The sequence below is a fragment of the Mesoplodon mirus genome (assembly GCF_964341445.2).
Source record: "Mesoplodon mirus genome assembly, chromosome: 3".
Classification (NCBI taxonomy): Eukaryota; Metazoa; Chordata; class Mammalia; order Artiodactyla; family Ziphiidae; genus Mesoplodon; species Mesoplodon mirus.
Genome location: NC_138978.1, coordinates 15,686,178 through 15,711,155, shown reverse-complemented (window position 1 = coordinate 15,711,155; position 24,978 = coordinate 15,686,178). Strand labels below are relative to the sequence as shown.

General features: G+C 47.7%; 1 protein-coding gene across 8 annotated transcripts; it reads right to left on the bottom strand.

The window, feature by feature from the left end:
* Positions 1-542: 542 nt before the first annotated feature.
* SZRD1 (SUZ RNA binding domain containing 1) lies at positions 543-24,652 on the bottom strand. Of its 8 annotated transcripts, none has more exons than XM_082614812.1 (4): positions 24,542-24,652; positions 4,921-4,970; positions 2,930-3,181; positions 543-1,103 (listed from the first exon to the last, which is right to left on the bottom strand). In XM_082614812.1, exons 1-4 carry the CDS (start codon positions 24,590-24,592, stop codon positions 1,001-1,003), a joined length of 456 nt encoding a protein of 151 aa, XP_082470938.1. In that variant the 5' UTR covers positions 24,593-24,652; the 3' UTR covers positions 543-1,000. The 8 variants fall into 8 exon arrangements, with proteins under 8 accessions (XP_082470938.1, XP_082470937.1, XP_082470939.1 ...); XM_082614811.1 differs by having other exon boundaries at positions 2,930-3,184; positions 24,542-24,651; XM_082614813.1 differs by lacking the exon at positions 24,542-24,652 and adding an exon at positions 16,724-16,744 and having other exon boundaries at positions 2,930-3,184.
* Positions 24,653-24,978: the final 326 nt, after the last annotated feature.

The following is a 24,978-nucleotide window of genomic DNA, read 5'->3' as shown; positions in this document are numbered from 1 at the left end:
CAGCAAAATACTGAGCAAGGCTCGCAGCCTCACTCCTAAAGCCCGGAGTGCAGCCTCACTCCCTGCCCTCTTCTAGAAGTAGTAAGCCCGGCTGGTAGGGAACCACCCTGAGGGGTTTTGGAAGGGAAAGTCTGTTCACTTTCCCTGTCTCCCAAAATACTAAAGGTGAGGGGTTGGCACCCTCCCCAGGCTCTCTGAGCCTATAGAGCTGGCCCAGTCTCCAGGTAGGGCCCAGATGCTCTGGGACTTAGCTGGGGGGAGGGAGGTATAGGCATGGGGTGCTCATCTGTCCTGGGCTGCAGAGCCCTGCCCCTTTTCTCGGCGGCAGTAGGAATACAGAAGCTAAGCTCACCAAAATCCTATTGGTTAATGTTTCTAGTGGATTGCCCAGAAACATTTTTAAGTAGACTACCAAACTACCCTTTCTCAATTAAAAATTCATTAAACTGCTAAAACCCCTCCCATGTACTTTGTTTTGCAAATCAAATATTTGTATAAACAAACAAAAATAGGAAGGAAAGAAAAAAAAAAAAGAAAGGATCTTTTCAAATGGAACTTGCTTTTAAGTGATGAAGACGTGCACTTGAGGGTGGGTGGATGTGAGTTCTCATTTGTGTTTTGAAATCCCAAATTAATGAACATGATAAACTGTTATTGCTGGCACTGGCTTCACCCCAAGCGGCCAAGTGGCACTGTCTGACTCTACTCTGAGTCCTTGGTGGGTCCTCCCAACCCTCCTCTAACCCCCACCCTTTCCCTTTCCACTGACTTGGGACAGCCCTTGTAGAAGTGCCAATCACAGTGGGAAGGGGGGGAAGGGAGGTCACAGTGCATGGGGTTCAAGGTCACAGTGGGCGGAGCAAAGGGGGTCACAGTGCAAGTAAGTCAGGTCGTTCCCTCTGCTCAAGTCCAGCTGTCTGCCACGGCAGTGCGACCCGCAGCGGACGACCCAGGAGGTGGTGACGGCGGCGGCGGCGGCGGCATCCTTCCCTGCCCGCGTTTATCTGCGCTGTTTGAAGCCTTGTGATCCATCAGGACCCAAAGGCTGTCTGATCACATTGTTAGGTTGCCTGCTGTCTTCGGGTTGGGAGATCCTGGTTGGCCTGAAGGGAAGAAGATCAGAGTGAGGCCTGAAAAAGGGTATAAAAGAGACCCCCAAATCTTAAAATCAACCACTTCTGCACCTGGGGCAGAAGTCACGGTGGCTATTAGCCAACTCTGGCTCTCTGAGCCTGCTTCTTTGGCAACCAGACTCAGTGCAGCTCCAAGCTGGGAAGCCCCTGAGAGCAGGTGGGGTGGACGGTCCGTGTTCACCTCTAGCACCTGCAGCAATCTTCCCCACAGGGGGGTTCGCCATCCTTCACTGGAGGCAGAGGAAGTGCTCCAGGGCCCACCTCTACAGAGGCACATCTTCCACAGAACTTCATGGCACAGACGACCCAGAGGTCCGGCCAAGGTAAAGACCTCGAACCAAGAGCTCACCAGAGTGACCTGGCACCCGCCACCGCTGCTCTCCTGCTTCTCTCCAGATCATGGGATTAATGGTTGACTCATATTACTGTGGAAAACTAAAAGAACATAGACTTTTTCTACTTTGCCAAATGAAGGCTTACAGGAGAGATAACACAAGTCCATCAAAATAATGAAGGCGTAGAAATAAGGTACAGATTAGCACTTCAAGTCCCAGAATACTCCGTCCAAGGAGGAGTCTCAAAGTTAGAAAGGGGCTGTTTCAACAAATACTGCTTTACCAGGAGATGACAAACTTACATAATACAACCTCTAGGACTGCAAAGAAAAAAAATGCCAGGAATAAAAAAGAATTTAGAAAATTCACAGAAACATCACATTGGCCCATTATAAGACCCAAAAGATAACATCCAGAACCCACTTATTTAATTGCACAACAAATGGATGAGGCAGGTACGATCATTATCCCATTTTTCAGAGCAGGCTACGAGGGCACAGAGGGGTTAAGTAGGTCTAGGTTAAGCAGAAGTTAAGTGGCAGAGGGGGACTTTCCCTCTGTGGCGCAGTGGTTAAGAATCCACCTGTCAAAGCAGGGGACACAGGTTTGAGACCTGGTCCGGGAAGATCCCACATGCCGCAGAGCAACTAAGCCCGTGCACCACAACTACTGAGCCTGCGCTCTAGAACCCTCGAGCCACAACTCAGCCCACGTGCCACAACTACTGAAGCCCACATGCCTAGAGTCTGTGCTCTGCAACAAAGAGAAGCCGCTGCGATGAGAAGCCCGCGCACCGCAATTAAGAGTGGCCCCCACTCACCACAACTAGAGAAAGCCCGCGGGTGGCAATGAAGACCCAATGCAGCCAATAAATGAATAAATAAATAAATAAATAAATAAATTTATATATATTTTTTTTAAAAAAAGAGGGCTTCCCTGGTGGCGCAGTGGTTGGGAGTCTGCCTGCCGATGCAGGGGACACAGGTTTGTGCCCCGGTCTGGGAGGATCCCACATGCCACGGAGCGGCTGGGCCCGTGAGCCATGCCCGCTGAGCCTGTGTGTCCGGAGCCTGTGCTCCGCAACAGGAGAGGCCACAACAGTGAGAGGCCCGTGTACCGCAAAAAAAAAAAGAAGTTAAGTGGCAGAGATGGGCTCAAACTGGCTGATTTTGACTCAAAGTCCATGCCTTTACCCTGTATGCCACACTGCCCCCTGGCGCCTACAGAGGCAGCATGCCAGCAAAGCTTTCAGAGCAGTCCCGGAGCCAGTGCACACAACAAACCAGCCGTACCAGCCGGGGTGGGCAGCTGTAGCCACGATGGTTCCAGCCCTGATTCTGCCTGCTTTTCACTACTCTGCAGGCAGCCAGGCCACTCTCCTCCTCCTCCTCCTCCTCCTCAAGGTGGCCTGGTGGAGTGGTCAGGTCTGGCTGGCAGGTCACCCCTGCCAGCTACACTCACCGGTCGAGGATGGGTTTCTCTTGCTCCTCCTCGGGGCTGGCGCTGCCCAGGATCCGCTTCCGGGCCTCCGCGTACTCTGCCTCCCGCTGCGCTAGGGACTTGACGGGAAGGGCTGGCCTGCTGGTGGAGTTGGGGCTGCTGACCACACCGTTGCTGGTGGGCCTCTTGAGGATGCGAATCTGTGGAGGGGGCCCCGTGGGAAGGCTATCGTCCTGAATCACAATGGGCACTTTGGGAGGAGATTTGGATTTCCTGCTGACAAAGAGCAAACACAGCTTCACAAGTCCTACCCTTGACTACAGAGGCCCCATCCATGTCCCACACCCACCCCTCACCACTTTTCTCTCCCTCCCCCTCCTAATTCTATTCGTTATTCTCTGGCCTCTGACCAGACATCAGAATTCTCACTCTTCAAGAAGGGTTTCTCGAAAGAGCAACCTTGCCTATTAAGCTCACGCAGCCCACAGGTCTGCTCCTCAGACTGAACCCCAGGCAAGGGGGGTAGGAACACCAGCTCATTCTGGGACTTCTATCCCCGTGTTCGTCAAAGTCACATCAACCACTGTCGGGCCCCTGCGGCAAAACACCTCTTGTCCAGAATCCAGTGGCCTCAGTTAAAACCCCAGCTTCCCTACACAGACCAGCGTGTAACAGGCCGGTGCGGCGGGAGCCCCTTAGCTTGGGGATCAGCAAAGTGTTCACTCCCAGTCAAGGTCCCACAACATACGCTCAGACCAAACACTCCAGCTCCGCCGTCCCTGCCTGGCATCAAGACAGGATTTACCAAACTGCCTCAGCCTCTGGTGAGTGTCCTGTGCCTCCCAGAGACAAGCTACTCCAGACACTGGATGGCCTCTTCAGAAGAGCTTCTGAGCAGAGACCCCTCCCTCACCAGGGCTCTCCGGTCTGCTGGACACGGCGGGGCTGGGGTCAAGGATGACCCTGGAAACAGTGCTTGGCAGTGCTCAAAGGAAAAGCACTGTCCAAGGCTGGTAGATGTGCACATCGGGCAATGTGTCCACAAGGGGAGGAGGAAAACGACACAGGAAGGGAAAGAAACAAAAGCCACAGGAGAACAAGGGATCCAGGCAGGAACGGCCACCCCTCGACAGCCACAGAGACCCTCCCCAGAGTAGTTAACTAGCTTCTCTTCAGAACCAAACAGCGCTCAAGGGCCTGTTTTCAGAGCCTTGGTTGTCAGGAGGAGTAGGTACTGGAGGGCCGCTGCCGGGGGGCTGGAACAAGTCTTGGGCGGGACAGGACAGCATGGCCAGGGGACTGTAACCAGGCGCTAGTGTGGTTGCTGAGATGAGCAGACAGACAAGGAGCCAGCACTCGGATCACAGAGGCAGCGAGCCAGGAAAGTCAGCGGACGGGCAGGGCACCCCCAGTTCCCTGGGGATGACTGTGCAGCCCATCAAGCAAGTCCAGAGAGGCCCTCCCCGCCTCCTCCCTGCCGCCTGTCCCTGAGGGAAGCTGACAGGTTACCAGGGCAAAGGCAGACTGCTGAAGTCAACTTTCACCTGCTTTGGAAACCCACTTCCTCTGCTGCCTGGGTGGGGGAAAAAAGCTATCCTTAAAGGTCTTGAAGAATTCCCAAGAATCTTTTCTTCCAGGATACCCTCGTAATGCGCCAAGCCACCAAGTCACAGAGGGCCCAGGGAAATCATCTGTCCAAACTCCTTGTGTCACAGAGAGAGAAAGTGATGTCAAGAAAGGGAAACAACTTGCTCCAAACCTCAGAGTCAGGCCTCAAGCCCAAGCCTTCTGACTTGTCACCTCCCACCTCACACAGGGTGCCCACTAAGACAGGAGGCAGGTGCAACACTCCAGCCTCACTGCCAAAGCCGCAAGCCACCGTGTCCCTAAGGGAAGGGTTCGCTGCCCAGGAGCCTGACCTGCCTGTATCTAACGGCCAGCTGGAGAACACCACTGACTGCCCAGCTCTCACGGCAGAGAGCATGAGCCCTCAGACCAGACAGCAGCCTTACCTCTCCTTTTGTGTGATCTTCAGTTTTTTTTCCAACCGTCTGTCTATTTCCTAGAGGAAAAAAATGTATATAAAAAGTGGAAAAAAAATCTCTCTCAAATAAAAACTTACGTCTTTATTTTCAGAGCTAAGGGCAGTGTCCTTTCTGATCAGGGACATTACTGTGTCCTTTGAAGTAACGGATGCAGCCCTCCCTTTATGAGACTCCAGGATTTGGGGTCCTGACTCCCTGCAGGTTCATCTCCCTCCATCCCCGTGGCTGCGGTGAGAGTTCTAGACCTCATCATTCAGCTGGGTTCTTTGCATGGCCTCCAACTGGTCTCCTGGTCACCAATCAGTCCTTCACAGAGCCACTCGTATCAACTTTCTAAACGTAAGTCTGACTGTGTCACTTCCCCACTTGAAACACTTCAACTGCTTGCCGGATCCAGTCCAAGCTCCTAAGCATGCCTCGCCCACACATTCCCTTAGCTTCTGTTCCTGTGCTACACCACAGCAAAACCGAACTGTGGCAACCCCCGGAACCCAGCGTGCTGATCTGCCTGCCTGCAATCTCCGCCTCCTTGCAAACTCCCATTTATCCTGCAAAACCCAGCCTGAATGTCCACCTCTTCTTTCTGAAGTCTTCTTTGATCCCATACAGTTAATCACCTGCTCCTCAGACATAAGCTCTCCCTTTTACATTCCTTCATGATCATATGTGTCACATTTCTTTTTTTTTTTTCGGTACACGGGCCTCTCACTGTTGTGGCCTCTCCCGTTGCGGAGCACAGGCTCCGGACGCGCAGGCTCAGCAGCCATGGCTCACGGGCCCAGCCGCTCCATGGCATGTGGGATCTTCCAGGACCGGGGCACGAACCCGCGTCCGCTGCATTGGCAGGCGGACTCTCAACCACTGCTCCACCAGGGAAGCCCTGTGTCACATATTTTATGATCTATTTTTCTTACTTGTATGGACTTGAACTCTGTGAGTAGCACCTAGCAAAAGGCCTAGAACAAAACAGAAGCCTAACATCTGTGGAACTGGATGGAAGTCAGAGTCCTCAGGCACTCAGCACCAGGAATTCCTCCACAGCCTCGTGTACGAGCCTCCATGCGTGGGACAGGGAAGCTGTGCACAGAGCACAGCCCAAACCTCCAGGCTCCTTGGCTGTCCCACTGCTTTTTCTTAAAAAACGTTCCACCAGCCAGCAAGGGGAAGACCATCCAGCTACTGGATTATGCAAAATTATGTATTTCTCTGGAGAGTAGATCTATAACAGTGGTTCTCAACCAGGGGTGACTTTGCCCACCAGTACGTGTGGCAACGTCTGGAGACATTTTTAGTTGTCATTACTGGAAGGGAGCTGCTACTGGCATCTAGTGGGTGGAGTCCACGGATGCCACTAAAATCCTACAATGCACAGAATAGCCCCACAGCAAAGAATTATCTAGCCCCAAATGTCAACAGTGACAAGGCTGAGAAACCCTGACTTATAAGATGGATGGGATTTTCAAAGGAGTCTGTTACTTGCAAAATGTTAAGAATGACTACCTTAGTAAAAAGTTTCTGAAATTTGCTGAGTTCCATCTCAGAGCCCAGAGTGTAGCTAGCTTTCACAAACGCTCTGTATTTCCTGTGCAGTTCAAGCTGGTTAACCATATTATTCAAATCTTCTACATTCTTACTGATTTGTTTGATCTATGGAGTACAGAAAGAATCAAGAATTATTACTTCTAGTACATTAAAGTTTATCATTGTGAAGTAATCTTCTTTACCTTAAATTCTATTATTTCACATTAATAAAGCTATGCCAGTTTTTTTTTTTTTTTTTTGGTTAGTATCCCCTGGAATATGTTTTCCTCTCTTACTTCTTGTCTCTCCACGTCCTTATTTTTGTTTCCTGTAAGCAAGATGAAACTAGCCTAACCATATGAAGCTGAATTTTAAATCGAGTCTGACACTCACACTCATTATGACTGATGCTGAGTTGTGTTTAAAATTTTTTGTTTTTATGAAAGACCCAAAGTATATTTAGGCAAGCACAACAAACTGTATTCTGAGGCACCATCAACTCTCTGGAGGGGGTAGGAAGCCGCAAGAACAAAAACCTCTCACTCAAGCATGGAACACAAGTTGGCACCCAATGGCTGTTTAATGACTGAATAGAAATGGCGCACGGAGGCTAAGAGAATGACCTAGATGTTTTCTGTGAACAGAGAGACATGCACTCAAAGAGAATCTATGCCACAGCACAGTCAGTAATGTAATTTTTCTAAATTTTTGGATTAATAACAGTGTTACTGCCTGAGTAAATACTATGTTTCACATTAGTCTAATGCCCACTACCTTTTATGGGCTTTTCACAAACAACGTGTAGTTTTAAAATTCCACACTATCATTCTGCTCCAATCTGAAGATGAGACTTCCTATTCAAGTTTCTGCATCATAAATGCAAGGTTTCACATCTGTGGGATTTAGGTGTCTTCAAATGGTTAAAATCAAGTGCCTCCACAGGTGGGCAAGTAACCAAACTCCATATGCAGGCAGCACAGTGAGGGGGTGAGGGGCTGTGAGGCACCAAAGAACACTCGTTCCCCCTACAGACAGGCAGCCAAGCCCTGGACGACAGGGCCAGAGCTGCTATTTTAGGAGATTTTTATGGGAAAGCTCTAAATTTTTAAACGTAATTACATGAACTCTGGCTTTCATATCTCCTTAAGGGCCAAATAAGACATAAGAGGCAAATGGGCCTAACACGTTAGCTGATTTTTAAAAACACTGTGGAAAAATACACATTACAGTGGCTGAATTTGAGAGGTCCCATCCGGGTTTCCTCTCAGGAAGGCAAACTGCTTCCTTCTTTCTCTAGGGCCTTAGGGAAGACGGGGAATCTGCCCAAGCCCAGCAAATACAGCTCGGGTGGAAAGGAGTCCTTCAAGAGGGCATACGGACTATAATGCTTAATGTAGCTGTTAATACACTCCCAAACACTCATTTTCTGGCACACCAACCCTGTCTGATAAACAAAGTGGCTTGTATCCGTCTCTGTCGGATGAGGGCAAGTTGCTCAGGGAGGTTAAGGAACTTAGCCAAGGTCACAAGGTGGGCATCATGGAGGCAGCCCTAGAACTACGGCCTCTGGAGGCCCTGTCCCGTGCTGCCACACCCCCAGGAGGGCTCAAACCCTTGGAAACGCTGCTAGAGTCATTAGATATTGACCCCCTCTTCCGTACAGCCCCTGAATCCTACACAGCTCCCTGGCACCCCAATAACTAATACTCTCATCAATTTCCATCGCGTCAGACAGGATGGTTTATCAGAGTTGAAGAATTCTTCCGTCAGATGAGAGGACAAGATATGAACCCAACAGCTCTGGTGGAAAGCGGATCCTGGCCGTCTCCAGATGCCAGCTGTACGCCACCAGCATGCTCAGAGCCGTCCCAGCAGGGGAGGGGTGTTCTGCCAGCAGCTGGAGAGGGCACTGCACCTCACTCTGGAGTCTGTCCAGGTATCACGAGTCAGTCCATTCTCTCCTTGGATAAGGCTTTGCAATCAATCTGCCTTCAGACTCATGCTCTGAAGAGCTGGACCAAGTGGAAACTTTCCTACAGGGTGCACTACAAGGAGAATGCTTGTCTCCTCCAGAGATGCAATAGCCCAGAGGAATTAAACAGGCCTCAGAATGTGTGAGGAAGCGTCTAGATGTGGGCCCCAACAAAGAATCTAGTTATCTAAGGGCACCTTCTCTTTTTAAAAGGATGCACAGAGGCCCGGCCCAAGGTCAAGGCTCCTGTGTTAGAGGACCAAGGACTTCTGTGTTAGTGAAAGAAACCCATAAGCTCATCACTTTATAACTCAGCTCTGAGTGAGGAAGCGTCACCGGGGCACAAGGCAAGTTTTAGGGGATAAGCAATCAGAGGGGAGGTGCTAAGAAAGTTTGATTTCCTATGGCTTCTCCTTCCAGAAAAGCTCTTTATTGTTTGTCAAGTAGCACTGAAGAGACTCCAGAAGATGATGCTCTCTGCTAAGTGGGGTGGCCTCCTCTCTTGGGGTCAAAATTCTAAACAAAAGATCTCTTGTTACCAAGCACAGGTATCACTTCTCCTGTGGAGCTACCCCTCTACAAAAATGAGGTACATCCTTCTTGGTCTGAGAGAACAAGCAAAACCATAAAGAAAGCAAGCATGGGGGCAGGAGGTCATGAAGAGCCACAGTGGGGAGCGAGGTGGTTCTGGACGGGCTCGTCCTCATGGGAGGCAGAGGGGAGGCCACAGCCACAGCCACCGGGTGAGTGACACAAGACATCAACATCTGCAAATTCAGCTCACCCAGGGAAGCAGCACAGCTTCACCGGCTGCCGAGGACCTTAGTCTTGCAATGATTATGCTCACGTGAACCTCCAGCAGACAGCTGGGAATGGAAGCATGGGAGGGGAGGAGACGCCCCAAACAGCCTAGGCCGTGACCCAGGCGCAACCTTCAAAAGGAGCAGTGGCAACAAAGAGGACCAGGATGTATGTGCAAGGGCAGGCAGACTACGGTGAGAGCCTCACTCTTGTAACACTGAGAGGTGCACGGGAAAGGAAAAAGGAAAAGTGAGAAGGTAAGAGGTGAGGAGAAAAAGGCAGAAGAGATAAACAGGTTATTCTGGGCCTTGGTGCAAAGTACAGCGAGTACAGCACCGCTACAGCTTACTGTCCCCAAAAACAGGCTTTATCAGCTCACCTGGGGGGGCGAAGCCGACTCACACTAGCCACACTCGCAGGAGACAGAGTGAACAAACCCAAATCCTGATCTGTTACACCAGGGCGTGTGGGAGGAGGTGTCCTGTCCCTTCTGGAGCCTGACCTCCGGCTACCAGCTCCCCAGGGCCCCCACCACACCGTGTCCTGCTCCACCACAGCACCCCTCTCTCTGATAACCCAAATCCTCTGGTCACCATTGCAGCCAACGCAACTCCAAAGAATCCAAGTAATCTTGTACTGAATGGAGGTCTAAGAGGTCTTGGCTCTGAGTTAGGAAATACCATCTTTTTATCAGCCACAGTTACTATTTAAGTGACTTTTCCGGACAGTTTGCCTCTCTTTGTCAGTTTCCATTGCAGAAGAGGATCTTTTCTGATTTTCCTCTCAGATTCAAGGAATAATGACTGGTCTTGGGCTCCCTGTGAACCACTATGCCCCACAGGCTCATCTGGTCTCGTCCAGCTATCCCAAATTGGGGAGCACATATCTACAAGCAGACCACTGGGGGGATCTGAAGAGATAGGAGTCCTGAAAGTACAAGTGTTTCTCTCAGAACCAGAGCCTGACAGGTCCTGATGAAAAGCAAAGAGAAGACGCTGTCAAGGAGCTGATGGTGAGACCACCTTCCAAGTACGTTCTGGCTCCCGAACTCCCACCATAGCAGGAAGTGCCCAAGCGGGGCCTAACCTCTTTAAGTTTTGGGCAGGACATCAGCGCCCATTCCCCTGGCTAAAAGACAGCCTGTGTCAGGGCCTCCTGGAGAGCAGCCTCCCCAGAAAGGTGCCTGTGTCTCCATACCACACACAAGGATGGAATTCTGGCTCCTTCCACGAGGGCCTCAATTTCATTCAGGAATAAAGCAAAAAGAATTCATGGGGAGAACCAGCAAAATCTGGTCTAAAACCAGATAAGAAGGTCTCTGTAACTTTTAAAGTGCACCACTGGTCATTTCAAGTACAGATGTGCAATCCATAGAGACTTTTCCAAACAACCTTCATGTCAACGTGTGTAACTCTGTGCTTCATCCCTGCCTTGTTTCTCGACATCAGTGGCATGGCAGTGACACTGTCCTGCCCCAGTGGGGTTGGCCGTCTCCAATGCTTCTGCTTATTCTACCTCCCCCGACTAACTCCAGGGAGGGAAGCACCCAAAGGCATACCACCCCAGGTTTGATTTTACAGTGATGCTTCAGGATTACCGTCAAGTTCAGAAAATCAACTCAACTCCTAAGCAAACATGATCGGGTTAATTCAGAAAAAGCAAAAGGCAGAAATCAGAAGTTGAGAGACAAAGAAGACCTGTGGGGGCACAGCTAGGCCATCAGCTGCCTTTTTAATACAGACGCAGGTTAGTCTGTTTGAAGGTTCCATTTCCCGCAAAACATTCCTCCTTCCTCTGTTCCTCCCACAGCAAGGAAAACATTCCACTTTAATTACGTGGGCCACTGTAGGGCACAGGATATAGTTCTAAAGCTCCCTCCCTAAGGAAGTCTACGCTTTGTTAATGTATCTCAAGGCCATTTTCTTTTTGCTTTACTGTGATAAAAAAAAAAGCTGGAGACAAGCATTTATGGAAAACCTACTACAAAGTAGGAGATGTGCTAGAAGCTGGAAACCCAGAGATGAGTAAGGCAATCCCCGCTGATGAGGAGAGCCTAGCCAGGTGGGAGAAGACAGATAAACCACAGTTGCCATGTTGGTTGTATCAACAGTGTTTTGGAAAGAGAAATGAAGGGGGGACGAGCCTGCCATGATAAGTCAGGGAAAGCTGCAGAAACTTAAAGGACTAGAGTTATAAGGAGAAGAGAAGGGGCATAAAAAAGTTGGGGAGAAAGAATGAAAACATGAATAGAGGGAAAGAAAAAAGGAACCCCAAATATGATACTTCTTAAATGGAGATATTCAAATCTAGAAAGGTATTTGATAATGGACCCATCTCTTTTAAAAAATCTAGGCTTGGAAAACCATCTGAGATTACTTTAGCTGCAGTCAGCAATGGTTCGTATTATTTGGGGACTTCCCTGGTGGCACAGTGGTTAAGAACCCACCTGCCAATGTAGGGTACATGGGTTCAAGCCCTGGTCCAGGAAGATCCCACATGCCACGGAGCAACTAAGCCCATGAGCCACAACTACTGAGCCTGTGCTGTAGAGCCCTCAAGCCACAACTACTGAGCCCACATGCCACAACTACTGAAGCCCGTGTGCCTAGAGCCTGTGCTCTGCAACGAGAGGCCCGCGCACTGCAACAAAGAGTAGCCCCCGCTCGCCACAACTAGAGAAATCCCGCGTGCAGCAACGAAGACCCAAAGCAGCCAAAAAAACCCCCCAGAAAAACAAAACATATTTGGTATCAACACTACTCAAAAAGCTACTGCACGGGCTTCCCTGGTGGCGCAGTGGTTGAGAGTCCGCCTGCCGATGCAGGGGACACGGGTTCGTGCTCCGGTCCGGGAAGATCCCACATGCCGCGGAGCGGCTGGGCCCGTGAGCCATGGCCGCTGAGCCTGTGCGTCCGGAGCCTGTGCTCCGCAACGGGAGAGGCCACAACAGTGAGAGGCCCACGTACCACAAAAAAAAAAAAAAAAAAGGCTACTGCATAAAATTAGTCGTAACTCCTAGGGCCAGCAAGATATGAACTGGAAGAACTTAGGCACACCAGAAAACCACGAAGGGCTTTGGGGTGGTACACTGTAAAGATCAAACAATTCGTACTTGCTCGTAAGGAACAACCACTTCCTGCTTTCTTTTCCAAGTTCGCTACAGCTTTCTGGACCTCTCTGCGCCCGCCCAGGAAGAGGGAATCCTTTGGGCACACTCTCTCTTCTGCACTAGATCCAGCTATACCACTCAGTGCAGTGGTGACTGCCACGTGTGGCTGGTAAGCACGTGACACGTGGCCAGTCCAAACTGAGATGTGCTTTAAGTGCCAAATACATAGCAAACTTCCCAGACTTAGTACAAAAAAAAAAGTGTAAAATAGCTCATTAATATATTTTCAATATTTAGATGTTGACATGATACTACTTTGTATATACTGGATTAAATTAAAAATATTAAAATTAACCTCACTTGTTTCTTTATACTTTTCAAATGTGGCTTCTAGAAAATTTTACATTACCTATGTGGCTTGCATGATACTTCTGTTGGACAACACTGCTTTAGATCTAACCTTAGAATAAGATGTGCCTCTGTTGTACATTTCATCTGTCGGCAACTAGTGACTGAGTGCCTTAAGGACCCAAGAGGCATGGTGTGTATTGATGTGCAAGACCTACTTTGGTGGGTCCTATTTGTCATGTCGGCATAACAGCAACTAGCACTCATCCAGCACCCAATGTTTGGCTCAGGCCCTGCTCTGGGTAACATTCACCACCTCACTTCAATCCAGCTCTCTAAGCCCCACTGTCCCACTGAAACTGTTCTTGTCGAAGCTGCCAAAGACATGCAGTCATTGGCCAGAATCACTGGTAAATTCCAAATCTTCACTTGGCTGCGTTGGGTCTTCATTGCTGCACGCAGGTTTTCTCTGGTTGCGGCGAGTGGGGGCTACTCTTCGTTGCAGTGCGCGGGCTTCTCATTTCGGTGGCTTCTCTTGTTGTGGAGCACGGGCTCTAGGCACACGGGCTTCAGTAGTTGCAGCACACGGACTCACTAGTTGTGGCTCACGGGCTCTAGAGCACAGGCTCAGTCGTTGTGGCACACGGGCTTAGCTGCTCCGCGGCATGTGGGATCTTCCCGGACCAGGGCTCGAACCCGTTTCCCCTGCATTGGCAGGAGGATTCTTAACCACTGTGCCACCAGGGAAGTCCATTAATCAATTGAAGTAAGCTTTTATATATAGAATGCATAAAGCATTTTCTTTATTCAGTCTACAGACACTACTTTCCTGGTAGTTCCCTCTCACATTCCATATTTGATTTCTCCTATAACAAGATAGGTTCCTTTTCCTCTCCTTATCCCTTGAGGTTGGAGAGTTTGCCCCTTCTGTATCCAAGCTGGCTTATTAAGTGATCTCATCTAGTTCCACAGCTTTAAAACCATTGATACACAACTGCCAACTTGACATTCCCACCTGGATTTCAAAAGGTACCTCAACCTTTTGTGTCCAAAACCCAACTCTTGATTTTACCCAATCACCCAAATCTTCTCCTCCCACATTCCCTTTACCCACCCCATTTCAGCAATTCCAGTCTTCTAGGGATCAGGCCAAAGACTCTGCACTCTTCTCGATGCCTCCTTCACACCCACATCAGCAAATCTTGTTGGTTCTATTTTCAAAATGTACTGTGAATTTTCTCAACACTTCTGCTTCTGTGACCACCCTGGTCCAAATTACCAACAGCCCCTGAATGGTCAGTTGTAACAGCATCCTAATTAGTCTCTGTGCTTCCATTCTTGCCCCTGCAGTTTATTTTACACACAGCAGCCAAAACTACCTTTTTAAAAACCAAGTTAACTTCTGTTTAACACCCTCACATGGCTTCCTGTTTCAAGGTGATCTCCACCATGGCCTCCTATTCTCTACTGCATCTAGCTCCCTGCTACCTCTGACCTCATCTCTTGCCACTTTCTCTTTCATCCATTCCTACTAGATAAAACAAGCACAATACAGCCTTAGAGCCTTTGCACTTGCATTCCCTCTGCCTGCAAGGTACTTCTGCAGCTTCTACCTGGCTTGCTCTCTCAGCCTATCTTTATTTGAGAGGCCTTCTCTGACCATTTTTAAGAAAAGGTACTCTTGGGGAATTCCCTGGTGGTCCAGTGGTTAGGACTCCATGCTTGCACTGCCGAGGGTCCGGTTTCAATCCCTAGTTTGGGAACTAAGATCCTGCAAGCCGCGCAGCGCAGCCAAATTAAAAATAAAAATAAAAATAAAAAAGGTACTCCTGCCAGTCACTTTCTATGCTCCTTTATTTGCTTCATTTTTCTTCATTGTGTGTGTGTATAAGATATTATTATCATTTATTGTCCATCTTTCTGCACTAGAAAGTAAGCTTTATGAGAGCAGAAACTTCATTCACTAAAGTTGTCCGGAGTGCCTAAAACAGTACCCAACACATAAATCAAGGAACAATCCTATGAAACAAGATTTTAGCGATATATCCCCATTTTACAAATGATTTACAAACCAATTCAGAGGCGGTTATGTAACCTGACCATGGTTCCACAGCTACTATGGGGTGGAGCCAGAATATAAACTGGGTCTATCCGGATCCAAAGGCAGTGACACTCTCCATGTTCCAAATAAAATCTAAGGCTGCCTTAAGCACTTCACAGTAGTGGTGGTGGGAGCGCACTCTCCAAACACTTGCCACAGGTATGTGTAAGGAAGGCACCAGGTCCTTCCTTCACCACCCTAATCCTCACCACAATTCAAGCGATGCACAGCACCCCTGCTGCACGCTCAGAGGTTAACTGACTTGCCTAAGGCTACGCAACTAGTAAGTGAGAGAACTGAACCCTAAACCTCAAGAGGAGGAAGCAAAAAGGTTCAGGAGTGTGGCTGGTGTGTGGCCGCAGGACCCAAGAAGTAGAATAAAGACTGACAGGGATCACCAACCTGCCTGCCTGCACACCCCAAGCCAGGTGAGTGCAAGCCCACAGTTCCCGAGGAAGGACTACAGCAGAGCTCAATTCCAAAGTCCAGATCTTAAATCTAAGAAGGGCCCCAAAGGAACAAATTTCCAGAACAGGCCTAGCAATTTAGATGTATCCCTCAGAAACTCTGTAACTTGCCATCTTGAGACGATGTATTATTCTGCTTCGAGTGCCTCTTCAGAGGGTCTCCATGGGGGAGGGAATCCACACAGTCCCTTACCTTAAAGGAGTGGAACAGGCAGGGGTGGGAGTAGCGGTGGTGAGCCCAACCCCTGGAATAAAACAGGAAGCAGAGTCTAATGGGAGTCCCCTTTCTCCATGTTTATTATTGCTTTCTCCTTTCCCTTTTCATACAACACTAAGCAATACAACTCTTAGAGTAAACAACATACAAATTAGTCCTCTGGGGCACCAAGAAAGAGACCCCTCAGCCAGTCCTGTCGCACCCTAATGGGAGAGAGGCCACACTGTCAGTGGCTGGAGAGCAGCCCTCACACTCAGAGCAACAACACGCTCTGCTTCAGCATTGTCTTTGAGTGACGCTTTGTTTAACTCTCATCACCAGGCAAGGCAGATTTTATTCATCTAATTTTACAAATGAGGAAAACGAAGCTGAAAGGTAGTGATGAAATAAAAATTATTTTAAGACAAAACAGGAAAAATTTAAACACAAAAGATTCCTCTGCCGCTTTGGGCCCCCTCCCTCCCCCTCTAGTGTGCATTGGGCACCTGTATTATGCATTAACCACACCTTCCCAACGGCAGAAATACCTGCTGAACGGTAAAGATCCACTTTTCTTCTGGTGTCGGCTACGCACCTCCTTAGTAGATACCATTCCTTTCTCCATCCTGTAAGGAGTCAGAATGACCTACCACTTGCCTTGTACATGCAGACATCTTTGGTGAACTTTATGTACAAGGCCAATATATCAGTTTCCTTAAACACAGTGATTGGTGCAGAACAGACTGGTCGGACAACCTGGGGAGATACTGGGCTGCACCTAATGCAAGTTCTCAGCTTAAATACTTACTTATGACCTTATTAACGTTACTAGTTCTATTACTTGTATTCTATCTGTTTTACAAGATTATAATTTTTTGCACTACCAAGTGTATGACTGAGACTCCAATAAAATTAATGATGACTAGGTCACTTGAAACAATTGACCAGATATACAGTTCTGTAAGATCAATGACTGTAAGAGTCTAACCCTAGATATTGGAAGAAGCAACAAGAGGGAACCATTTCTGGGACCATAACAGACTAGTAAGTCAGGTGGTCCAGAAGCTTTTGGTTACTGTTAACAGGGCCTAGTCGAATAATAGCACATTAAGTGGCCTATCAACAAAATCCTCACCTGACCTGGGAATGAGCATTCCTAGTGCCATGGGGCAAATTGGTCAGGAAACGCCTCCCAAACCTTGGTTGAAATTAAGACCGAAAGGGAAGGGACTGTACAATAAAGAATGTTGCTCACCATCCAGTTCTACAAGAATCAAGCCATTAGCCACTGCAGTCGCTGACCTACAATATACCTGAAAAGAATTCAGGGTGAAGATCAGGATGAGGCATTTTGTGCTCTGGGAAAACTGGCAGAAATGGCCCTCAGATATTTTCAGGAGCAAATTTTATGGACCCAGTTTCTCACATCTTCCCATACTTAGAAAGCACTAAAACCATTAACTGAGATTACGTGTTCCTCGTGGATAGCAGTAACCTTCTACCAAGGTGTGTGCTTGAAGTACATGCACCCCTTCGCCAAAATCACACATCTACTGGCCTCTCCCTTTACCTCTTCGGAACTGTTCTCAGAGCTCTCTGAGAGACTGTCTCCGGGTTATAATCCTCAGGTTGGCTAGAATAAAATTTTCCATTTCTTTCTTAGACTGACTACTGATTAATTTTTTCATTGACAGTAGGTAATGACTTGCCCCAAAATCAGACATGGCACTTGAACCCTTAGCCTAGACTTCTGACTTCTCCTGCCGTGGATGGTGGAAGTGCGTCATTGACTGGCAGAGGCAACCTTTTCTTTCTTGCTACCTTTTAGAATGAAGACAGCAAGTCTCCTCTCCCAAAGGAAACATTAGGCAAACAGACTGGGGGACGGAGCAAAGTCGCTATTACCACCCCCCAACACCAGGTTTTATTCAAACACCCAAGGGCGCCTTCACCAAAGGCTAGTTAGAATCACACACTCAGGAGGGGCAGCAAACAATGCCTCCAGGGCCAAGTCAATCAATAAGACAGGCAGGACAAAACACAACAGGTAACACAATACGTAGGTAGGTAATATGCGGTGGGGACTGTGGAAGAGAGGAGATGAGAGGAATCAAGACCCAGGTAAAGGCATTCAGATTCAATATTTAAAAAACCATGTGCACCCCAAAAAAGTCTATAGGTCGAATACCCGAGGGCTGGCAGTGTGAAGTACAGATAAAGGGATCCTAAGATGGCAGAGATGTTCAATCTTCTCAAGAGATCTGAGCAAAAATTATTTACATTCTCTCTCTCTCTCTGCTTGGCTAGATGTTAAAAAGTTATTTCCCATTTATAATCAAGATTTCAGGGAATTCCCTGGCAGTCCAGTGGTTAGGATACCGCACTTTCACTGCCAAGGGCTCGGGTTCAATCTGTGGTTCAGGAACTAAGATCCTGCAAGCTGCGTAGTGCGGCCAGAAAAAAAAAAAGATTAAAAGAAACCTTTCAACCAGCGTATCACTTGCAGTCACTGTTCTTAGTATTAACAGCTAACAGCAGCATTGGCCTTCTGGCTCTTGAGCACCGAGTTCAAGTTTCTCAGATACACAAAATTTATTAGCTCCTCATCCAGAAGCAGGAGGTCAATCCCAGGCAAAACAAATACAATACTTCAAAGGAACTAGCAACTAAGCACCCGAAAGCACTGAACTAGTTAAATATCTGCCAAGAAGCAAAGGTAAACAAACTGTCCAAAAAGATCCCTAAGTGTAGGCTCAGGATGCCAAAAGCCTCGGCTGAGACGGACCATGTGACTTCCTCTCCTGGACACTAGGAATGATAGTACCTACACTTCACGAGGTCACTGAAACAGAATGGGGTAATGAACATAAAAAGGCACTCCACCTGCCCAGTAATGAGCTCTCAAGATGCTGTCTAAGAAGCCCTTTCAGAAAGGCCAGTGGGATTTGGGAGTTCACAGGTTTATAGGCAGTGTTCATTTACCACCGAGACGTGCAACTAGGTAGCAGAAACAGAACTGACAGCTGAAGGGTCGCGCATGCTTTTATAAGCCAAGAAGGCCAGAGCATGAGGGCTGGTAATTTGGCTCTCAACGTCTATAAAGAGTAACGACATAGTCCTGACCTTTTCAGACTCGAGTCATAACTGTCCTATACAATCTCATCTAAGGATCACACCCCTGAAGAATGCAGCTTTTTTTTTTAATCTTTTTTTGGCCACGCCACACGGCACGCAGGATCATAGATCCTCAACCAGGGATCAAACCCACATCCTCTGTGTTGGGAGCATGGAGTCAACCACTGGACCGCCAGGGAAGTCCCAAAGAATGCAATTTTAACTGTACATATTTATTATTCCTTTTAGAAAGGAATGACTATTTCCTGTGTTCATTTTATAAGGAAAAGCGTTTTGGGTTTGGGGAGTGGATAACTTACCGTGAGGGACATTTTAAAATCTCTTACCCTCAGGGATAAGACTCTTTATGTACACACTGACCGCTGTTAGGATTTGTTGCTAACTTCTGTGGTGGCTGGTTTTAACCTTTATCTTGCATAGAGCTGAGCTGGATGTTAAGGAGAAGGATGCTTGGCGGAGGCTAGCATAGTTTAAAAAACCCTTGGGAAGAGAAATCTCTATAGCTACCACTTAAAAAAAAAAAACATTTCATTCTGTATTTTGGCCACAGATAGAAGTAGCTAAACTCAATCTTCTCCTAGGAAACCAACAAGTCAGTAGTTGTCTTGACAGGAAAAAATTTCTATTTCCGTGGAAAGTGTGCAGGAAAGAACCCACTCCACCTTGTGAACCCACTCCACCTTGTGAACTGATACAGCCAGAAACTGACATGAACTGTGGGAGGCCCACTACAGTGTAAAGGGAGAAACTGGAAAGAAAGGGCTGGCCCCAAGAATTCTTTTGAGTCACCAGATCTAGACAACAGTGTCTTTTCTCTTGGAGGATTTTACCAAAAGCTTTAGAAAGACACACAATTCTGTCCTGTTGTAGAAGGAAAAGCAACTTTCCGAATTCCAACCCACAGCACCATGGCAGTTCTCTTGTACACCCTGAGCATGCTGGGAACAAGACCCCCATGCAGCCTCAAAGAAAAGAGCTGAGCAGTTACGAGTGAAAAGCTTTCTCCAGAGTCCCAGGGACAGACGGCTCAGCACAATCATGTCTAAACTAACTGCTTTATAGAAAGTCCCTTCTGAAGACATCAGTGCCTAGAACTCAATCTTTCCAAAAGGACCAGAAATAGCTTAGAAATGGTTCCTTTGGGCATGGTACACCTACATTTGTGCTGATAGCCCAAATCTTAAATGCCTTCTTTACTGTAAGGACAGACGTAAGGAAATCAGCATCAGGTAGCCCCCAAATAGCTAGTATTTGCCCACTATCCACAGCCACTGTACACCTTTTGTGATGACAGCAATTACAGGTAGCACTGAAGACCCCAAAGTGAGGTGGCAGCCACACTTCAGGGAGAATGGCCTCTTCTCTAAAGAAAGATAAGCAAATCAAAGCTCTTATCTCTTAAATTAAAAACTATGTCACTACTCTGCTTAAAAAAAAAAAAAAAAAAGCCTCCAAAGCTCCTTTCTGCTTTCAGGACAAAGTCCAAGCTCCCCAGAACCAAGTACAAGGAGGCTCTTCCTGATCTGGCCCCTGCATACCTCTCCGCATACCTCTCGGGCCTCATCTCTTTCCACTCAGTCCTGCCAACATCCTGCCCTCAAGCCAGAAGGAAATACTTGAAGCTCTCCCAATGCTGCATACTCTTCTCTCACTGCCTCCTTGCCTATGTGCGCATTTGTCCTACATTCTACCTGCCCCTCTCAGACCTACTACTGCTTAATTCAACTGGTCCTTCAAATCCTATCACCTTTTCTACAAGACTGTCTCTGATCCCAGCCACGGTACCCTGTCTGTGCCTCTTTCAAAGAAAGTGCTGCCCCACTTGACGCCTCCACTGGACTGTGCCGTGCCTAGTACCTGTAATACAGCAGGTATTCCATGTTTACTGACACCTTACTAGAGACTTATATACCATGCAGTACTGCTGAAGGGCTAATGTTTAGATGACTAGCTCAATGAGGGTAGAAAGTAAACATAATTTAAATTCTTAATCCAGAAGACCAGTGTCCTTTAACTTACGTAAGATGCATTTCTTTCCAATTAGCTACACGACTTGCCCTTGCGAAAAAGAATAAAACGCAACTTTTGAGATGCAAGGAAATTAAAAAGCTTGCCAACACTTTATAATAAATACCAGTCCAATTCCATTTATGTACCATCTGTCTTCCCCTAGGACTGGGTTAGCTCATTACCAACAAGATGGACTAGGTCATATCTTTTTTGTGTGTCTAGACAACAAGTGAATATAAAGCTTCAAACTATCAGAAATTTGAACCTGAGTCCATTAACCAGCTTTTAAGAAAGCTTTGATTTTAAACTTTTTCCCTTCTCCCTTTTCTTTTTTCCTCCTCTAAATTCTACCCCATGCTTGCACAGTAATAATTAACCAGGACCAGATATCTGAAGACTGTAACCTCTGATAACATCACTGATGCACAAGTCTAAGTTGTTTTCAGAACAAGATGACCTTTGCAGGCTCCACCTCCAGACCACCAGGTCACAGACCACCGGGCAGGAGGCACATAGACCACAGACAGCCTGGCTCCTGGAACTATGATTAAGAAATGTCACAAGAGCATGATTAACCACCAGCTTCCCCTCTCTTTCCCCTTTAAAAACTCCTGACTAGGGAATTCCCTGGAGGTCCAGTGGTTAGGGTGGTTAGGGCTCCATGCTCTCAAGCTGAGAGCCAGGGTTCAATCCCTGGTGAGGGAACTAAGATCCCACAAGCTGTGCGGCTCAGCCAAAAAACCCAAAAAACCAAAAAACAACAAAAACAGAAACAAAACAAAAAACCAACTCTTAACTCAAAGACCAGTTGGAGTGGATCTGAGACTTGTCTCCCACTTCCTTGCTTGGCACCTTGCAATAAAATCCTTACTCTGCTGCAAACACCTTACTTTGCTGTGCCCTGGGCACGTGAGCCCTTCTCGCCTTTTCAACTTGAGCAAACTGCTGATCTGATTTCGGGGGGAGTAAGGATTACAAAATACTGTACACTATTTGTCCCTTGAGATGTGCTTAACACAAGGACACAATTTAGAGCGTGAATCAACATTAACTCAATTCTACATTTTCATTTCTCCCAAAGGCAGCATATTTTTAAAGAAGCATTTCCTCAATGGAATGTAAGTTACATTTTTGAACTGTCCTTTTTTTGAGGATGTAACTCCTTGGGAGAACAGGTAAAGGGACTATTTTATATCAGATAAGTGTTCACCATATTAACTAAAAGCAAAAAGCAGTGTATTTACAGAATATTTGAGGTGTTTCTCAAAGTCAGTCTTCCCCTGAAGGACACAATAGAACTTGATATTGAGTGTTCTGAAAATACAAAGGAAACAATGACCTCACATGTACTGACAAATAAGAAAAAAATTCTAGCATGATGGCAAAATTCTTTTGTGGTGTTGGAGGACAGGATCACCAAAAGCCTCTACTTTCAAGGATAAGAACTGCCTCTAAATTATATAAAGTTTAAATGCTCACTTTTAGAATTAGTCAACCCCATTTGCTAGTCTTGCTATCCTGGTGTTTCATTTTTTTGCAAGGGGTTGTGTATGTGTAATTTAACACTCATTACCATATATCAGTTGAGAGACAGGGTAACCTGAAGCTAAGACTTTTACGTATGCAACCGGGTACGTCTGAAAGATGCTGTATAGTTAGTTGGTTTCCCAGTGATATGGACACTGCTTCATCCCCTCCTTCTAAAGTGCACATTTACAAGACCCTTTGTGAAATTCGCAAAGGGAATCAAATTCAAGAGAATCTTCAAATATAAGCCCAAAACAAACATATTAAAAATGAAAGTTAATGCCCAACTCCCAAATTTTCCATAGGTCCCCAGGTGGGAGACAGCAAAATGCTAGAGAAAGAACCCAGCTTTGGAGTCAGGTCAAAATCCCAGCTTCCCAATTACTATCTGTGTGCCTTGAGCAAGAGAGGTTACTCCCTAAACCTCAGTTTCCTTATTTACTAAAGGAAGGTAATACCTCTACGGGTTATTTCAATTAAATAAAAGCTATATAAGGGAACTTGCATTTTGGCAGTACTGCTCATGATGTCAATGAAACAAGGTTTGGGTTCTATTTCTGTACCTGGCACTTTTAAAGGGTTTTAGTAAAGTACAGTACAAAGAATACTGGACGAGCACCAGAAAGATCTAAGCTAAATCTTACATCTCTGGTGTTTATTCAGCTATAAAATGCAGGAGTCTGCGAGCTGATCACTAAGCAGCTTACCAGTTGTGAAAAACTAAAGCAATCCTCAATTTCTGAACCCTATCTTCATTTTTGTTTATTTTCTTATTCCTTAACATGAGAAACTCATGTCCCTTGGAAACATGTGAGGAAAAACAAAGAAAGGACAAGATGCTCAAGAAACTTCTCATTTGAGTCATATTCAAACTGTAGGCCAAGCTTTTTTTGCAGGGAGCAGCATGAGGGGTTCTGAATGATTCACTCACATTCGTGGTAGGCAATAAACGCCCCTACCGGAGACTGTAAATTCTCTGGCACAAAGTCACTGCTAAGCACGCTGTCTAGCACAGAGCAGACACTCCAAAATGTTTGTTGAATGAATAAATACCTAGCTGACACCTGTTGCTCGCTATAAAATCTTTCGATTGCTCTCCTTACTCAAGTCAAAATCCAAGAAAGATGGTCGGCACATATAAGAGCTGTACCGAATACCTTCTGAACGAATTAATTCTTCAAATCCTCAATTATGCTAAGTGAGAAACAAAGACCTTGAGAGAAACGCTGAACCACCACCGGGAAAAACTTCAACGCCAAAGTTTCAACATTAAGGAAATGTTAAGGGAGAGGATCTGTTTCTCGGCCTCTTCAAGCGTTGACAAGCACCCTTAAAGGCGCTTGGGGGGAAAACCCCAGCTCCTGTTGTTCTACCCCGGTACACTCGGCTCTCCACGCCCTACTCCCGACACACAAACCTTCACGGTGGATGTCACTCGAGCCAGCACTGAACAGACACGAACACGGGGAGGACAAAAAGACATCTCCCCACCTTCACAAGGGTCACCATAGAACCACATACTCTGAAATGACCAAATTAAACACGAACCTAATGGTACTGGCTATTCGGCTTAAGAAAAACTAATTTCCTATAGCTTGTGGAGGTAAACAAAACTCCAAAAACCAAAGTCGAACGGTCCATTTTCCCCCCTCCTCTCCCAGGAATGCGCCTACTTTACAAACCGCACCCCTCCCCCCTCGACCCCGGCGATCACACTTCGAGACCCTTCCCCGGTGCTCAGATCGTTGGGTGGGCCTCGGGGACAGAGGCTGCCCGCTGGGCTTTCGGTTGTTACGGCGGGGTTCCCAGGAGACGAGCCTAACGCGGGCTCTCAAGAGTAAAATTGAAAGAGGAAAAAAACCCCAGACTCGCCCACCGTGGCGTATGACGCAAAGCAGTGGGGGATTTTAGCAGAGTTGAGGGGTCCAGAAATGACTCAATTTCCTCTTCCTGCTCTTCTGCGGAGCCGGGCTTGCCGCCCCAGGTCCGCGCACCCCCTCCCCACATGGTGTGTCTCTCCTCTTCAAAGCACATGAACTTTAAAATGGTGCTTTGGGCGGGGGGAGGGCCGACTGGGAAAGGATCAAAGGAGCTTGGGGCGGGTTAGAGGGCGCCTGGAAAACAGGCCCTGGGGGGCGGGTGTGACGCCCCGGGTGACGTGCACATCGCTAAGGGGGTGGTGGGTGAAAGGAGGCGCATCGGGCAAAGGTGGAGGAAGAAATGGAACGCGGCCCCTTTAAGAGGCCTTCACGGCGGTCAGGGGCCGGAGGCCTCTCCTTCGCCCCCGGCCCGGCGTGCGGGGCCTTTCCTCGGGGACAACTATCCCCAGACCCACTCCCCGGAGGCTTCCCTCACGCCAGGTCCCGCCCGGCCCAGCCCCGGGGCGGCGGCTCCTCCTTACCCCGCTGTCTGCCGCCTCCTCCCAGCTCTCAGCGACCTCCTCATCTTCCATCTTACTCGCCGCTTTCCCTCCTCCTCCACCCCCTCTCCGCGCCTGCGCCCTGAGGCGCGTCTCCGTCGCGGGCGCTAGCGCGCAAGGCTTTGCTCAATGAGCCCCGCCCCCTGCCAAGCCCGGAAGAGGCTCCACTCCAAGGCCCAAGATCATTCAGGAAGCCATCTTGGGAGAGGGCAGAGAAATCAGAAAGTTGCCATTTTTCTTAAGGGCAACGTGATTTTTCTCTCTCCCCCTCCCCCGCCCTCCCTCTCTCTCTCAGCGGGAGTCCCTAGAACCATCTTTTCTAAGGACAATTACATTTTTTTAAGGCGTAGGTTTGTTTTTTTTTTTTTTTTTTTTTTTTGCGGTACACGGGCCTCTCACTGTTGTGGCCCATCCCGCTG

What these genes read in the sequence shown, in the direction of transcription:
- SZRD1 (XM_082614808.1), bottom strand. Translation starts at nt 6,561, where the DNA reads ATGGTTAACCAGCTTGAACTGCACAGGAAATACAGAGCGTTTGTGAAA. An exon ending in AAGATCACACAAAAGGAGAG is followed by an intron (nt 3,185 to 4,920) that starts GTAAGGCTGCTG and finishes GCTCTTTGTCAG; the next exon opens with CAGGAAATCCAAATCTCCTC. An exon ending in GAGAAACCCATCCTCGACCG is followed by an intron (nt 1,104 to 2,929) that starts GTGAGTGTAGCT and finishes TCTTCCCTTCAG; the next exon opens with GCCAACCAGGATCTCCCAAC.